Source organism: Colobus angolensis, unplaced genomic scaffold (genome assembly GCF_000951035.1).
Source record: "Colobus angolensis palliatus isolate OR3802 unplaced genomic scaffold, Cang.pa_1.0 Scaffold50, whole genome shotgun sequence".
NCBI lineage: Eukaryota > Metazoa > Chordata > Mammalia > Primates > Cercopithecidae > Colobus > Colobus angolensis.
Window position 1 is genome coordinate 2,371,733 of NW_012118488.1, and position 18,857 is coordinate 2,390,589.

At 38.3% G+C, this 18,857-nt stretch overlaps 1 protein-coding gene across 2 annotated transcripts in view; it reads right to left on the reverse strand.

The window, feature by feature from the left end:
* Window positions 1-18,857, reverse strand: part of SKAP1 (src kinase associated phosphoprotein 1) — a 304,294-nt gene that overhangs the window by 258,131 nt on the left and 27,306 nt on the right. For both annotated transcript variants that reach the window (XM_011959872.1, XM_011959871.1), the window contains exon 2: window positions 12,800-12,905. In XM_011959872.1, the coding sequence (XP_011815262.1) occupies window positions 12,800-12,905 (106 nt within the window). The remainder of the gene's footprint in view (window positions 1-12,799; window positions 12,906-18,857) is intronic.

Genomic DNA, 18,857 nt, shown 5'->3' on the forward strand with positions numbered 1-18,857 from the left:
CCATCATGCCCAGCTAATTTTTTTGTATTTTTTTTTAGTAGAGACAGGGTTTCACTATGTTGGCCAGGCTGGTCTCAAACTCCTGACCTCAAGTGCTCTACCTGCCTCAGCCTCTCAAAGTGCTGCGATTACAGGCGTGAGCCACCACACCCAGACAACAAATTACCCTTTTTTAAAAGTTTGCTCTTTCAACATGGAATGGAGGAGCAGAATAAACTGGAACAGGGAGAGACTTGAGGCAGAGAACCAGAAAGGAGAATTCTGCAGTGCTTGAGTACAACTTTATGAAGACTAAAATTTAACTAGTGACAAAGGGAAGAGAAAGGGGAGGACATTTAGAACGAAGAATCAACAGGCCTTGTTGATGGTTTGGGGAGTGAAGGGGAACCAATCAGGAATGACTCCCAGGAGTTTGCCTTGGGAGCCTAGGCCTAGAGAAAGCAGAGGTAGACTTCAGGGGTGAGCAGAATATAAGATAATGAGTTCAGTTCTGGACATTCAAGCAGTTAGGATTCTTCTGGCCACAAGTAACAGAAAACCTGACTGACAAGAGCCTAAGCAAGTGGAAGTTAATTTTTCCCACAAAACAAAAAGTCTGAAGACAGGAGATTCCAGAGTTGTGCAGGGCCCAAGAATGACATGAAGGAGCCAGGCTCTTCCCATATTTCTGCTCTAACACCTTAGAGCAGAGTAATGTCCTACTGCATTTCAGTGTATTACTATCTCCCAACTATAAGACTATCCTGTGAGAATCTATCAGAAGTCTTCTTACATTTATTTGGCCATAACAATATTTTATGTAAACTCTAGATTAAGCACTGGCAAAAGAGAATGGCTTATTAGATCACGATTCTGTTGTCAAGGAAGAAGGGATGGTGGCTGCTGAGTAGGCATCCAGCAGGGTATGCCCAGCTTAGTGAAGTTTGAAGTATCTTTGAGACACCCAGAAGGAGGTATTCAATATGCTGTCTGGTGCTTTGGAGGGAGAACTGCAGCTGAGCTATAGAATTGGGAGTCTCCCATGCACCGGGGAAGCTGTGGAACTATGGACATGCATGTAACTGCCTCCTAAGGAGAATGTGCTGAGGAAAGAGAAAACCCTGAGGAACAAGAGCAAAGAGGGCAGGGTAGAAAAATGAGCTCAAGGGCCTAAAAAAGAGCATAAACACAAGGAAGAAGAAAACCAGGATAATTCATGAGAATCAATGGAGAGTTTTTTACATTTATGAGAAAAAGGACATGATCAACAATGTCAAATGCTACAGAAAGACCAAATAAGACAAAGACTTAACAGTATCACCTGGCTGTGGCAATTGGAGACATTGGTACATTGGAGAGAGTAGCTCAATAGGAGCAGAAGCTAGATTAAAGGGGACTGAAGAGTGACTGGGAAGTGACTAGAGACCAGGAAGCCAGAAATAGCTAGTCTAGGTTTCTATGTCAAGAAGTTTGCCTGCAAAAAAAAAAAATAGATGCAAAGACAGTAGCTAAAGAGGGAATCACTGTGTACGACACAATGTTTTTTATTAATATTAGGAGAAATTTGAGCATATTTATATAATGATTGGAGAGACATAATGAAGAAGGAAAAGCTAAATTTAAGAAAGAGGAAGTCTCTGTGTCAAGAATGGAGTGAAGATAACAACTATGAGCCAATGCTTCAGTCCTCAAATATTGTGTGGAAGTACTCTGAACTCAAAAGATGACAAAAGGACAGGGTACTGTAAAGCCACAAAGACAAACCTTAAAAGGGGAGAGGTCTGAAGCAAGATTGAATAGTAAAAGTCCAGAAGTAGCAGCAGGGAGCTTGAAGAATGCCAATAGCACTTTGGGAAAAGGAGCAAACTCTATTTAAGAAGGCCGCAAGCAAACAGGCTCCTGTGGGAGAACCATCCTTTAGGATAGAGAAAAGAGGTGGAGGATATTGTGGGGTTTGGTTATAACAGGACATAGATTCTAAGGAACACAGAGGAAAGAGTTAGAAAAGAGGTCTTCAAGAAAGAGGAGAAATGGTAGAGACAATGAAGTACAAAGCTGAATAGGGATGCTGCTGACCAAAGGTAGAGGGCTGGCGATAGGTCTCAAAGACGGCTGGAATGCCTGGCATCCACGCTGTGATAGAACTCCAATACATGGTCAGTAGCCCTGTAACTTTTTGTCACAGTTCCAGTTAGAACATTAGAGATATGCTATTAGAGGAGACACTTGAAGAGATGGATGCCTTGCCTCTGTCTCTACTAACACTCAGTAAAAAGAAAGCATCCTTATTTCCAGGAAAGAATATGTAGGGTTGGCTACTAAATAGTAAGTTTCCTAATAAAGAGGGTCTCTCGCTGTTCTCAGGTCTAGTCTAGGACCTAAAAACACATTTATAACAGTTTTTTACCATTCATTTTACTCACATCATTGAACTCATGCAACATGCCAGCACCATGCTAGATCTTTTTTTGTGTGTGTGACTGTAAGACCATTCATGCTTTCAAGAAGCTTATGATCTCCAGAAATATGTATTCTAAGTTCTGAGAAACTGAATTTAAAATGAATCTGATGTGTGAAAACAGTGCTTCTCAAATGTTAATGTGCATACTGTACAAATAAACTTAGGATAGTATTAAAATGCAGATTATGATTAAGTAGGCCTCATTCAACGGAGCCTGAGAGTTTGCATTGCTCACAAGTTTCCAGGTGATGCTGTAGTTGCTGTTCCATGTTGATACTTAGAGTACCAAGGACCTAAAGACTAGCAAAAGCAATTTCATGTCTGATCTTTTCTCATCTCCCCTATAAAGTCCTGATAATCTTTCCTCCTTCCCTTGCTAACCATCCTATCCAGTATCCATTTTTCTAATTAAAACAAGTTAGGAGGTGGAGGCAGAAGCAGAGAAGGGAAGCTAGAAAACCTCATGAGGGGCGTTTTCTTCTAAGCAACTATTAGCTACATACACTGCTTTCATGAACATGCCAAACATCTATCTTATGTGATTAAATACTTCTGTGGAACCACTAATATTTCAAACAGGGCACCTAAATATTCAATAGAAGAATAAGAGACTGAGAACAGCAATTAATTCTAGTTATGCCATATGGCAGCATAGAACACTGGCTGGAACCTGAAAACTCAATTTCACAAGAGTCTTACTTATTCTGAATTTTAATAATTTTAGGATCAGCAAACATATGCCTACCAACCTGCTCCATTTACACAAAATTCTGAAGCATAATCACACTGCACACTCAAAAATGATGGGTTTTTCCCAAATGGACTTAAAATTTCTCTCCTACAAGATTCGCAAAATAAAGTAGCTGCTGACAGCTCCAGTTTCATTTCCCTGTTAAATAGAATCTTCACACAATTCTTTTAAAGAATAGTATCACTCGCTTCCTCACCATTTTCATCATCAGCTCACAATATTGCACGAGTATAATTTTCTCTGGTCTTGAATTTCTCAGCTCTGCGTTGGTTCATGAACCCTCCTATCCCTGTGCACTCTCTTCTCTCCACCGTACCTGTCACTGCTGAGACACCCATGCCACCATCTCTTCTCTCCATCTCACCTCTCCAGAATGGAAATATTATCGCTTTCAACACGTACTTCATCTCCAGTCCTCTTAGAACTAAGACACCTTCATGTCTCCTATACATTTGATAATTTCAAGATAAGGACAGAAAAATCAGTTCTTGCTTTGTGAACTTTTGTCTCTGGTGCTTGAGAGACTGTCCTAATATCCCCTGAACATGTTTTAGTGATAACATTTACTGCACTAGGGCCAAAATGATTTTCTGCCACTTTCAATTCTAGTTCAATAAAAGAATAAGAGCTTTGTTTCTAACCTCTGTCATTTTTAATACCATAAAATGATTTTTAAATTATAAAATTGAGTTCCATTTCCTACTGGACTACCAATCTCATATTAGCTTTCCTTTTATCAAATTTATGAAAAAAGTCAGAAATTACCTTTCCTTTTTTAAAAAAAATCAAAATTTCAGGATATCCCACATAGCATGTTTGAATTGAATTTTAGCTCTTAATAATTGCTGGTTTAGAAGTTTTCAAGAAGTACAAAAGTTAGCTACTTCCTGTTACTTATGTCAGAAATAACAAACTGGAGGATTATCCCCTAGTTCAGTATTACCCAGAAATAATAAGATTATTCCTAGAAAATTATCCTTAAAAACCATATCCCATATGGAGGAAGTCTATGATTTTCTGAAATCAGAGTGAAAAAAATCCATGGTTTCTGAAATGCAAAGTCAAACCAGTCAAATATTTTTTATAACATTATATTATGGGGCCAGACATGGTGGCTCACACCTGTAATTCCAGCACTTTGGGATGTCAAGGTGGGCAAATCATGAGGTCAGGAGTTTGAGACCAGCCTGGCCAACATGGTGAAACCCTGTCTCTACTAAAGATACAAAAAATAGCCGGGTGTGGTGGCACATGCCTGTAATCCCAGCTACTCGGGAAGCTGAGGCAGAAGAATCGCTTGAACCCGGGAGGCGGAGGTTGCAGTGAGCCGAGATCATGCCACCGCACTCCAGCCTGGGCGACAGAGTGAGACCCCATCTCAGGAAACAAACAAACAAACAAATACACCAAACAAACAACAAAAAAACCCCATTATATTATGAAAATTTTCAACTCTGCACAAAAGTTGAAACAACACTCATGTATACCCACAATCTAGTGGATATATTCTGTGATTAACATTTTATTTGCTTTGTCATATATTCATCCATCCATATTATTTTTTATACATTCCAAAACAAACTGCTCAAATTAGTACACTCCATCCCCAAACAATTCAACATGCATATAATTAACTAGACTTCAATATTTGTTTACAATTTTTTTAAACCAATAATCTTTGAAAGATGTCACTTCATTTTTTTAATGGCTTGGCTAAATAAAATTCTAAATTCTAAATCCCAATATTTAAACAAATTCTGTTACTTTGAGTAATTTCTCATATATCAGTTCTCTCATCAACAAAAGAACAAAGACACTTGGTAAACATGACAGAAGGTCTAAATTACCAAACTGTATGGGCCTTGTGGTTATGGTAGAATCTACAAATGAGAGTCACTCACTAATATAACTTGGAGAAATAGCTAATTGGAGTTATGTGGGCATAAACTTTTCTGTAAATTATAATGAGAACCTCAACAAGGCTCACAAACTCAAGAGGCAGCTTTGAGTTTGAGCATTTAACTATAATATATCTTATATAAACCACACTGTGATAAAAACTACTAGAAGCTGGACAATTTAAGAATGGTTCACTACAAATGGGGATTTTGTAACAACAAAGCACCACCATCAAATTGGAATTTTCTTGGCTTTGCCATGCCGTAGTACTACTGGTTTGTAAACTCTATTAATTGTCTAAGTAAGAGCTGCCACAGGGATAGCGCTTATTTTATGAGCTGTTTGTTCCCCTACACTAATTTTTTTTCTTTCCTAAGATTGGCCCCGGAAGGGATACCCTTTGAAGCCCGAAGAATCAAAGCTACTGCAAAGCACTGCTGAGAGTTTTGAAAGAAATATGAAGAAACTACGTCACACCTGGGGCGATAGGCTGAGATCTTCCCAAACAGGTCAGCAGTTAGTCTCTAAAATATTCCTATTGCCAAGGAGGCAATGACATCTTGTGTAAATCAAAAACTAAAACCCTAAGATATCTCATTTCCATTTTAAATGCTTGGGGGCTAAATATGGATGTCTAGCACTCAAGAAGTTCCTGTGGGATTGATTTTTTTCCCATCTTCTCTGAGCCCTTTGCTGAGTGTGATAAGCAGGACTGCATTTCATTATCAACCCTGCTAGCACTGCACTTCAGGGAGACTAGATGAGGCTACACAGTAGGAGAGAAGATCCAGAATCCAAAGAAGAAATGATTCACATGGTGTGATTATAAAAACTCACTTTATGTTCAACTCATTTTCAACAGAATCATGAAATAAAATCCCAAGAAATGAGATTTCCTGCATCATATTCCAAATTTTGTAAAAAGTCATGGGGGTACCATAAAAGAAATCAAACAGAAGTTTTATAGTTTGGTTGGTAATGTGTGCATTTTTGTAGCATTTATTTAAAAAAATAATTCCAAACAACATTTTGGGTAAGCAACGTAGAAATAAAACATAAGATTATCATTAGGGGAATCTTCAAGTAACTCAGTGTTATAGAAGTAACATCAGAACAAAGAGCTTGGCTCCTGACAGTTGGCCCAGTGCTCTTGGATTTCCCTCCCCTCTGTTCCAGTTTCCCTGTAACACAGAAAGTGGATACTGCGTGGGTCTATATCAGAAACAAGAGAAAACATGCAAATTAGAGAAAAAACACTATCAATAAGGTCCCAAGCCACAGGTTCCTGGAATCCACAAACAGATAAATACAGGGAGGTCTTTTTCATTGGCTTTCCTTAAACAGAGAAAACAGCATAGCTCTGGGACAAAAGGCTAGCTCCAGATCAAACGAGACTTAAAATCAAAGCTGAAGCAAACGGTGATAAAAATGAAGGCAGTAATTTCATACAGATGATCTTTTCAAATAATGTATGAATTAAATCCATCTACAGACAGCGAGGCTTCATGTATTAAAAAAAAATGACACAGGATTTTCTGAAACCAAGACAAATCCATATTGAGTAGCTAATAGGAATGTGCCCAGGTGATAACGATGGCTAAAATTCTATCAGGAGTAAAGCAAATTTCAGTGACCTAACTCTACAGTTAAAGAGTATGGCTCAGCTTATTATTCTATTGGGTTAGTCAGACTTGGAAGGGTGCAAGTTCAGTTACTTGCCTGTGTTCTAGCTCACAATCCATAACTCCTTTTCACTCTTGATAGAACATGTTATTCTGTATGAGGAGCTCAGTACTGGGAAGAATTACACATGATCTACTTTTGCAAGTGATCTAAAAACTCTCTTAAAAATACATTTTCCTAGGTGCTATGGCTCACGCCTGTAATCCCAACACTTTGGGAGGACAAGGTGAGCAGATCGCTTGAGGCCAGGAGTTCAAGATCAGCCTGGCCAACATGGCAAAATCCCGTCTTTACTAAAAATACAAAAATTAGCCCGGTATGGTGGTGTGCGCCTGTAGTCCCAGCTACTTGGGTGGCTGAGGCACAAGAATTGCTTGAACCTGTGGAGGTTGCAGTGAGCCAAGATCATGCCACTGCACTCCAGTCTGGGTGACAGAGTGAGACTCTGTCTCAGAAAAACAAAAAACAAACAAACAACAACAACAAAAAAAACATTTTTCTGAACTCAATCTAAAATCTTAAAGATATAAAATGAAAATATCAAAGGTATGGTTTATTCTGAACCACCAAGGACTATGGTCATTATTACATTTTAAAAAATGTTATTTAAGAATATTTGTTCTACTTCCAGATAGTCTCACATATGAAAGAACAAACAAAATAATCATTATGATAAAATTATAAGGAGGGTTACACATTTCGAAGCTATTTTGAAAGGACAGAGACTTGCCATAAAAAACACATAAGATGATCTTCCTTTCCAGGTCTTAAAAGTTAAGCCAAGAGATCAATAGCAAGTAATACTTTTATCATTCTCACCTGTAGGGCATTCTAGATTAAAAGAGCAATAAATACAACCTCTCATTCCTAGAGAAGTAGATTCACAAAACTCTTTAACTCAATTGTGAAATTTCAACATTCATCCACTGAATAACAGAGAACTAAGCAAAAATTTGGCTGATATAACTGATGAGTTGAGAAATAGTGTTGAAGTTGTTGTGGGTTTTTTGTTTTTTCTTCCTTTAAGGATGGGAGTGAGGGATAGGACTGAAAAAGGAAGAAATGAGTTATTAACTTTCCAGATGTGGTCAAATTATTGCTATGACTTTTGAGCCTTTTCAGAGCTATTTAAACTTAGACGGATCATGCAAGTACCTCCTACTTTTTTTTTCCTGCATTTGTACTGAGGCTCCAGTACAAGTAGCAAAATTAAAGAATAGAAAAAGATGTTATGAGCAAATCTTGAAACTTGTGAATAACACAAATGTACTAATAGCACATTATACATTAGTTCTTTTGATAAGTATACTTCATTTGAATGTGTTTTGTTTTAGGGGTTTTTAAGCTCAATAATTAACATTTAAGAAAAGTAAAACTCTCTATATAATTAATGGTGATTATATTTATAATATACTACTTCAAAACTCTTGCTCCCAAGAGTTTTATCAGGCTAACTCCGTGTCTTTCTTGCTAGAATACAAAAACATCAGAATTATACATTCTTAAGCTAAATCTTGCCTTAAAGCTAAATCCATGTTAAGCTGAAAAGAAAACATGAAATTCCCAAAGAACGTCAGAATTATTTTTTATGAGATTTTACTAGTATATCATGTTTCACACAGAGCTATAGGTTAGCCACCCACAATGAGACGTGTTCAAGATATTCTTTCAGCCTGTACTTTAAATGTCCTGAGTTTGGTGCCATAACCCTGTCACACAAAAGGTATTTCTTTATTTCCTTCCATCTCAATATGATATAAATCTCCTGGTCTCTTTTTGGAACTCTTTTAGCATTACTAAGTTTCACAGAAGGAAACAGTACTCCAAGTTTGCTTCCATTGACTCTGTCCTTCACTTCCAACAGGGAGCATAAATGACTAGTTATCCAAAAAGGGCCATCAAGAGAGAAATTAAGCCATATCTCAATAATAAAAATATTCTATTTTCGGCTGGGCGTGGTGGCTCACTCCTGTAATCCCAGCACTTTGGGAGGCCAAGGTGAGTGGATCACCTGAGATCAGGAGAGACCAGCCCGGCCAACATGGTGAAACCCCGTCTCTACTAAAAATACCAAAAAATTTAGCCAGGCGTGGCAGCTCATGCCTGTAATCCCAGCTACTTGGGAGGCTGAGGCATGAGAATCGCCTGAACCTGGGAGGCGGAGGTTGCAATGAGCCAAGATCACACCACTGCACTCGCCTGGGCAACAGAGACTTGGTCTCAAAAAAAAAAAACAAAAACAAAAATTATATTTTCTTTATCCCTTCCCCCACTCGCAACGTATTCTTGCTGTCAGATGGCCTCCACTGAATCAAACATTTAAAAAATGCTCTACTGTTTCTCCCAATGCATTAGAATGCCATCAAGTGTCTGAGCGTAGATCACGATTGCTCCAGGTGTCTCACATCTGGTGCTAATCCTGCAGTGACCACCATAATAAAGCAGGAAGTGCCTTTGCCTGGCTTTTATCCTAGCCATTCTCCAAAGGGCTCAATGAAAACTTGGTCTTGGAATGTGAAAGCTGTTTAGTTTTTAAGAACAGCAATGAAAATCACAGCTTAGGACATCAATACCACAACAGGGCTTCATTTCCTTGGAATCACAGAAATTGCTATCTGTTTTTATTTTGTGTTACATGGAAAATATTAGCTTTCATTGGTGACACTTTCAAGCAAAAAAAACCAAAAGTATGTAAATATAGATAGGATTTTATTTTTTGTTTCTAAGTCTAAAAATAGATAACTATTGTTTGTTTCTAAGTCTAAAAACAGAATAGCTAAAGTGATTTGTACTGAAAAACAGATGAGCACTTGGAGAACACCCATGATTCTTGACACAATTGTCTTTTCCTGTGGTCATTCACTCTAGACAACAGAAAATAGCAAAAAACACATTATAACAGCTGTGATGGAGTCAGATGCATCCATTTACAGCAAGTCCACAACCATGGCAAATACCAGTGAATTCCAAGCCAGCCACAAAAATAAGAGCTAAGCCCCTAAAATTTACCAAGAATCAGAGGCAGTGCTATTTTTATTTCTCTCCACCCTTTTGTTTCTAGAGCAATACATGTTGAAGAAAGAATTAAAGGAAGCAAGGAAACAAAGAGAGTGAGAAGTTGTAAAATACATATATGTGTATGTGTAAATACATAATTTACATTTAGCTAGTAGTGGCTTTTCCAGTATCTTGCTAGAGATTTATCTACCTTCCAAATAAGCCTTGAAGTGCTAAATTTATAGTTTTAGATAGGTTACCACCTCTCCAAATTTACCAAACTCCTAAAATATTATTGTTTTAATCTGACTAAAAATAGGCCAGGCAGAGAGACTCAGGCCTGTAATCTCAGCATTTTGGGAGGTCAAGACAGGAGAACTGTTTGAGTCCAAGAGTTCCAGATCAGCCTGGGCAACAAAAAGTAAAAAATTAGCCAGGCATGGTGGTGTGCAGCTACTCAGGAGGCTAAGGTTGGGGGATTGCTTGAGCCCAGGAGGTCGAGGCTGTAGCAAACTGTGATTGTGCCACTGCACTCCAGCCTTGGCCACAAAGTGAGACTCTGTCTCAAAAATAAAAAGCAAAAAACAAACAAAAAAAGACTAAAAATAAAATCTTTTAAATGATCTTCATTAATTTTAATTATTTTTGTGTTACCGTATGGTTCATGTATTTGCCATATGCTTAATTTTTACTTTTCTTTCTTTTTTTGAGACAGGGTCTCACTCAGTTGCGCAGGCTGAAGTGCAGTGGCATGATCATGGCCCACTGCTGCCTCAACCTGCTGGGCTCAAGTGATCCTTCTACCTCAGCTTCCCAGGTGGCTGGGACCACAGGCATACACCACCACACCTGGCTAACTTTATTTTTTGTAGAGATAGAGTTTTGTTATGTTGCCCAGGCTGGTCTCAAACTCCTGGCCTCAAGGGATCTTCTGGCTTCAGCCTCCCAAAGTGCTGGGATTATAGGAGTAAGCCACTGCATTTAGCCTGCCATACACGTTTAACTCTTAAGTTTGATGATTTCTAAATTTCTTTTCATGCCAAGCTTTTTGGGGGACATATAACTGCCACACAACATAAGTAAATGTGGCAGCCATAAATGGCACAATAGAGGTGATATGGCTGAAGAAGAGGATTCAGGAAAACAAGGGTTACATTAACAGAGTGATGATTGAATGGGTGGATATAAGGCAATTTCAAACAGCTTGCCAAAGGAAAGCCTCATTTTTCCATTTTCTTGTACAGTATCTAATTTCTGGCTCCTCATTTCCTCAGTGATCTGATAATTATGAAATTCTAAATAAAGTGTCATCTTTCTTGCAACAAGTCAATGAACAGAAAGCTCCCATCAACAATGCAGTTATTTCCTAAAGCTTCTGCTGATTATTTCCTGAATGTCTACCCCACAAACCACACAGAAAGTTCTTTGAGAACAAGAAACTGACTCTACCCCATGACAAACTCTGTGTGTGTTCATGCTTCTGTGTGTGTTCATGCATGTGTGTGCATGTGTGTATATATTTTAAAAGAGGATTAAGAAGTATAATAATATGCAGCTGACAATAATGAGTTACCATAAATTGCCTTTTATTACCAACTTAAGATTGAAATTTAGTCCTTTCTCAATGCTGTGGTACAGATACAGGAAAGAATTTCTCCTTATTGTGTACCTACAGCTGCAGTAAAATTGTTTTTGCATTCCTTATCAAAGATTTATACCAATAGAATCACCAGATACACCATTATATTTAGGTCATTCCTCTCCCAATTTAAAATAATTCCATCTTTATTCCACATGCCACCCTTAGAGTAATCATAAAACACAAAGGCAAACTTGTGAAATTAAAAAAATTCTATAATTTACTAAGTCTCCAGGTACATAACTAAGCCTAAACTTATCTATTAATAAAATAACATTATGGAGAACTTTGTTTTAAACACTGTTTCAACCTACCAAAAATTATAGATATTCCCACTTTTGCAAAAAACTCCCATCTTCTGCATTCTGTTTGTTTCAATTATTCAGGGCAACCCAGGCTGATAATTACACAGTCCCCAGTTGCTGAGTAAAAGCAATGCTTAATTAGCCAGCAGGAAAGATCGATTAAGATCCAGCAGGGCAACTCATGAGGTTCTCTCACATTCCTGAACGGAATAGATTCTGGCTGTGCCCTTCCGAAGGATAAAATTCTCTGTTTCTACGGAGTTTCAATGAGGTTTTTAGAGTAGATACTAAGAATGGTCAGCCACACAAATTAAATCTCAACCATAACCCTGCAGATGCTCTTCCTTTGCTAAGAATATTCAGTTTAAACATTCTGAATCACATTGCCACCAGGTTTGAAAAAGCTAAAGGAACACTCACTTATCCCTTGCTCTCATTCAGTTACCCATTTCAAGCAATAGGTGGTCAGAAAATATATTATAAAGGAAAATTTTTATTTTTTCCTCCCCCAAGCAAGTGTTTGCATCTGTCAGATGCTCACATTCTAAAATGCACAAATTAAGTCAGGGTCTCTTATTTTAAAAAAATTAACATATTTCAACCCAGTCCAGGAATAAAACATCCCAATATGGTCAAAGAATCAACTTGATAAGTTTCATTTAAGTTTTCTATGAGGGAAGGAGATGTGGAAGTAAAATCAGCACCAAAAATGATAATGAACATTATCTCATACTGCCTAACACTTTCTCATTAATAATTTGGACAAGCATAAATGTTTATCTTTCACCATTTTTTAGTTAAATGCAAAAGTGGTCAATGAAGGCTAACATAAAAATCCAAAGCTAAAAGCAGAATAATTACCTCAAGATACATACATAATTATCAAAACATTTTTATTTTAGTAAACTACACTAACTATGCTTGCCTGCCTCCAATTCAATTCAGCAAATATTTATTAAGTTTCTGTCAAGTATAAAGAACTATGATAGGTATGATATGTATGTCTTACCTCGTGACTTTATTTTACTGATTATAAATTGTTTTAAAGCTTATGAAGAAGATTAATGGAACCAGTTTATACAAACCTGGCTTTGATTTGCTGAAAGCCCCGTAGAATATGGTCTCTGTGATCCCTTGCAACAGCGCTGAGGTTCTCATTCCGCAAACCTTCTGCCAGAAACTCTTCAGCATCTAAAAGAAAAGGAAAGTTGATAAAACAGAAAAAATGTACTATGGGATGTACTATGGGAGAAAGGAAAATCAGAAGGATTGAGAAATGGGTATTGTTTTCTTTTTAAAAACTTTACAGTTGTGGCACAATGTGAATGTGCTTAATGCCACAGAACTGTATACTTTATAATAGTTAAGATGGTAAAATTTATATTTTGTATATGTTACCAGAATAAATAACTAAAATTTTATATATACCTGTAGGTGACATGTTCTAATAATCCAAGACCTTGCTATGAATTTAGAAAACTATCACCTAGATTAGCCATAAGAAATAACTATTTTCTAAATCATTTTAAGTAAACATTGACATATTAATTATCACTGATGGCAGAGGATGGACTGTAAATTTCTTTCTTTTTTGTTTGGAGATGGAGTCTCACTCTGTTGCCCAGGTTGGAGTGCAGTGGCATCATCTCGGCTCACTGCAACCTTCACCCGCCAAGTTCAAGTGATTCTCCTGCCTCAGCCTCCTGAGTAGCTGGGACTACAGGCGCATGCTGCCACACCCAGCTAATTTTTGGTATTTTAGTAGAGATGGGTTTTCATCATGTCGTCCAGGCTGGTTTCAAACTCCCGAGCTCAGACAATCTGCCTGCCTCAGCCTCCCAAAGTGCTGGGATTACAGGGGTGAGCCACCGCACCCGGCCTGGACTGTCAATTTCATAAATATGTAAATATTATAAATAAGTCACAGAAGGTCACAGGCCAATAGAAGCTACAAAAAAATACCAATGAATAGAGCTGAAATAAAAAATAGAGCTGAACTGCAAAAATCAAGAACAAAAGGGCAGGCATTCAAAGAAACATTAATTAGCAGATGCATCATCAATGAAAATGACAATACAACCAAGTGAAGGAACCCACATGGGAAAGAAAAACGTCTTCAAGAGAAGGGAACTGCAATTAATGTGAACATACATTATAAAATAGGGACACGATGGAAATTCATAATATGAAACAAATCATGTTATGTTGAAGGAAGAAATTGGGCGGGTCTACAAATTTTCAAAGACAAAATACACAGATAGTGATTACAACTGCCAGAAATACTAGCTACACATTTTATTCTGCACAAAAGGTTTGTCATCCCCCAAAAGTATATAAATAAAATAGTTAAAATTTTCCACCTCCAAAAATTGTGCCTGTAATATGAAACTGTATCATATATATCAGGGGTCCCCAACCCCTAGGCCACATAGAGGAACCTTATTTCCTCAGTGATCTGATAATTATGAAATTCTAAATAAAGGGCCACATGGTAGGAGGTGAGCAGCAGGTGAGCAAGTGAAGCTTCATCTGTATTTACAGCTGGTCCCCATCACTTGCATTACCACCTGAGCTCCATCTCCTGTCAGTTCAGTAGCAGCATTAGATCCTTACAGGAGCACAAACCCTATTGTGAACTGTGTATGTGAGGGATCTACGTTTTGTGCTCCTTATGAGAATCTAATGCCTGATGATCTGTCACTGATTCCTGTCACTCTCAGATGGGACCATCTAGTTGCAGAAAAATAAGCTCAAGGTTCCCACCGATTCTACATTATGCTGAGTTGTAAAATTTTTTCATTATATATTACAATGTAATAATAATAGAAATAAAGTGCACAATAAATATAATGCTCTTTAATCATCCCCAAACCATCCCCCGACCCCTGGTCCATGGAAAAATTGTCTTCCATGAAACCAATCCCTGGTGCCAAAAAGGTTGAGGACCCCGATATATACTATCAAAATATTGCTATGAATTTATATCGTTAGATAAACACACCTAAAAATTTGTTTTATATTCACATCATTTAACAACACTAGGCCAGGCGCAATGGCTCACGCCTGTAATCTCAGCACTTTGGGAGGCCAAGGCGGGTGGATCATGAGGTCAGGAGATTGAGACCTTCCTGGCCAACATGGGGAAACCCCCCACTCTCTAAAAATACAAAAATTAGCTGGGCATGGTGGCACACCCCTGTAGACCTAGATACTTGGGAGGCTGAGGCAGGAGAATCACTTAAACCAGGGAGTTGGAGGTTGCAGTGAGCTGAGACTGCACCACTACACTCCAGCCTGGCAATAGAGAAAGACTCTGTCTCAAAAAACAAAAACAAAAACAAACAAACAAACAAAAAAACCACCAAACAAAAAATCCTAAACAGCCATCGCTAGGACTTTTGACAAGATACAAAGTCCTGGAAATTGAATATTTCACAAAGGACCACCATCAGCATCCAAGTTCTGCATTGTATCTATTGCATATGTGATTTAATGGGTTCCACTAGGGTCCTCTGAATGCTAACGAAAGAGGAAATGGGAAGCTGAATTAAAAGGCAAAAATAAATGGCATCTAAGATTCAATTTATGTAATATATCATAACAATAGAATAAAGAAAAAAACCACATGATCATCTCACTAGACACAGAAGAAGCATTTAACAAAATTCAACAGCCCTTCGCGATAAAAATTCTCAACAAACTAGGAATAGAAGGAAGCTTCCTCAAACTAATAAAAAGCATTATCACAAACCCACAGCTAACATTGTACTTAATGATTAAAGACTGACCAGGCATGGTGGCTCATGCCTGTAATCCCAACCTTCTGGGAGGCTGAGGCAAGAGGATCACCTAAGGGCAGGAGTTTTGAGACTAGCCTAGATGATATCGAGAGATCCCCTCTCTACAAAAAATAAATTTTAAAAAATTGGCTGGTGCATGCCTGTAGTCCTAGCTACTCAAGAGGCTCAAGTGGGAGGATCACTTGAGCCTGGAAGGTTGAGGCTGCAGTGAGCCATGACTGCGCCACTCCAGCCTGGGTGACAGAGCCAGACTCTGACTCAAAAAAAGAAAATTGAAAAAGAAAATAAGTGGTCAAAGACTGAACACTTTCTCCATGTTCCTTAGATCAGGAATAAGATAAGGATGTCTGTTCTCACCACTTAAACTGAACATTGTACAGGTGATGCCAGCCAGGACAATTAAGCAAGAAAATGAAATAAAAACTTCAAACTGGAAAGGAAGAAATAAAACTATCTCTATTTGCAGATGACATCTGGTATATGGAACACCCTAAGGAATCTATTAAAAAACTATTAAAAGTAATAAACGAGTTCAGCAAGTTTGCAGGATATAAGATCAATGTACAAAAATTAACTGTATTTCTTTTTTCTTTTCTTTTTTTTTTTTTTTTGAGATGGAGTCTCACTCTGCCTCCCAGGCTGGAGTGCAGTGGTGCAATCTCTGCTCACTGCAACCTCTGGCTCCTGGGTTCAAGCTATTCTCCTGCCTCAGCCTCCTGAGTAACACCACACCTGGCTAATTTTTGTATTTTTAGTAGAGACAGGGTTTCTCCTCGTTAGGTAGGCTGGTCTCAAACTCCTGACCTCAGGTGATCCACCCGCCTCAGCCTTCCAAAGTGCTGGGATTACAGGTGTGAGCCACCTCGCCCAGCCAATCAACTGTATTTCTATATAGTGGCAATGAGCAAACAAAAAGGACATTAATAAAATTCCATTTAAGATAGCATGTAGGGCCGGGCACGGTGGCTCAAGCCTGTAATCCCAGCACTTTGGGAGGCCGAGACGGGTGGATCACGAGGTCAGGAGATCGAGACCATCCTGGCTAACATGGTGAAACCCCGTCTCTACTAAAAAATACAAAAAAAAAAAAACTAGCCGGGCAAGGTGGCGGGTGCCTGTAGTCCCAGCTAGTCGGGAGGCTGAGGCAGGAAAATGACGTAAACCTGGGAGGCGGAGCTTGCAGTGAGCTGAGATAGCGCCACTACACTTCAGCCTGGGCGACAGAGCGAGACTTCCTCTCAAAAAAAAAAAAAAAAAAATAGCATGTAGGATGGGCATAGTGGTCCATGCTTGGGATTATTCCCAGCACTTTGGGAGGCCAAGGCGGGCAGATCATTTGAGCCCAGGAGTTGGTCAACATGATGAAACCCCGCCTCTACAAAAAATACAAAAATTAGGCAGGCATGGTGGTGCTCATCTGTGGTCCCAGCTACTCAGGAAGCTAAGGTGGGAGGATCACTTGAGCCCAGAGAGGTTGAGGCTGCAGTGAGCTGAGATCACATCACTGTACTCCAGGCTGGGTGACAGAGCAAGACCTTATCTCAAAAATAAAAAAAAATTAGAAAATTTAAAAAAGAAATAAAGCAGGTAAAAGAATTAAGAATTAAGTACAGGTAAAATAAATAGAACATACTCTATGTTCATGATCAGAAGACAATATCGTTAAAATGGCAACACTCCCCAAACTGATCTAAAGCTTTTATGTAACCCCTATCAAAATCCCAGCTGGCTTTTTTTGCAGAAATTGAAAAGCTAATCCTAAAATTAACTAGGAAACGTAAGGAATCCAGAATGGCTAAAACAATTTTGAAAAAGAAAGACAATGGCCGGGCCTGGTGGCTCACACTTGTAATACCTACACTTTGGGAGGCTGAGGTGGGTGGATCACCTGAGGTCAGGAGTTCGAGACCAGCCTGGACAACACGGAGAAACCCCGTCTCTACTAAAAATACAAAAATTAGCTGAATGTGGTGGCTGGTGCCTGTAATTCCAGCCACTTGGGGGCTGAGGCAGAATAATTGTTTGAACCTGTGAGGTGGAGGTTGCAGAGAGCTGAGATCATGTCACTGCACTCCAACCTGGGCAACAGAGTAAGACTCTGTCAAGAAAGAAAAAAAGAAAAGAAAGAAAGAGAGAGAGAGGGAGAAAGAGAGAAAGAAAGAGAGAAAGAAAAGAAAGAAAGAAAGAAGAAAAGAAGGAAAGAAAAGTAAAAAGAAAAGAAAAAGAGAGACAAAATTGGAGGACTCACACTTTCTGACTTCAAAACTACAGCAATTAGGAAAATATGGTACTGGCATAAGGATAGAGACAAAGTTCAAAGGAATAGAATTGGAAATCCAGAAATAAACCCTCACACTTATGGTCAATTTTTGCAAGAGGGCCAAGACAATTAAATGTTGAAAAAGTTGTTTTTTCAACAAATGGTGCTGAGACAACTGAGTATACACATGCAAAAGAATAAAGTTGGATTCCTACCTCACACCATATAAAAAATTAACTAAAAATGGATCAAAGTCCTAAATATAAGAGCTAAAACTATGAAACTCTTAGAAAAAGACAGGTGTAAATCTTTGTGTCCTTGGATTTGGTAATGTTTTCTTAGACATGACACCAAAAAAAAAAAAAAAAAAAGAAACCAAATAAAAAAATAGACAAACAGGGCATCATCAAAATTAAAAGCTATCGTGCTTCAAAGAAGGCCAACAAGAAAGCAAAAGGATAACCCACAGAATGAGAGAAACTTTTTGCAAATCATATAGCTGATGAAAGACTTGTATGTAGAATATATTAAAACTCTTATATTTCAATAATAATAAGACAAATAGCCCAACTGAAAAATGAGAAAAGGAACTGAATAGACATGTCTCTAAAGAAGATACACAAATGACCAATAAGCACATTAAAAGATGTTTAATATCACTAGCCATCAGGGAAATGCAAATCAAAACCATGAAATATCACTTCATACCCACTAGAATGGTTACAGGCAAAAAAAAAAAAAAAAAACCAACAATGAATGTTGTTGAAAATGTAGAAAAATTGGAAACCTTATACATTGCTAGTAGGAGTGTAAAACGGTGCAGTCACTCACAAAAATAATCTAGCAGTTCCTCAAGAGGCTAAACAGAGAATTATCATAGGATCCAGCAATTATATTACTAGGAATATATCCAAGAGAAACGAACACAGGTGCTCACACAAAAACTTGTACACAAATGTTCCTAGCAGCATTATTCTTTCTTTCTTTCTTTTTTTTTTTTTTTGAGACGGAGTCTTGCTCTGTAGCCCAGGCTGGAGTGCAGTGGCCGGATCTCAGCCCAGGGCAAGCTCCGTCTCCTGGGTT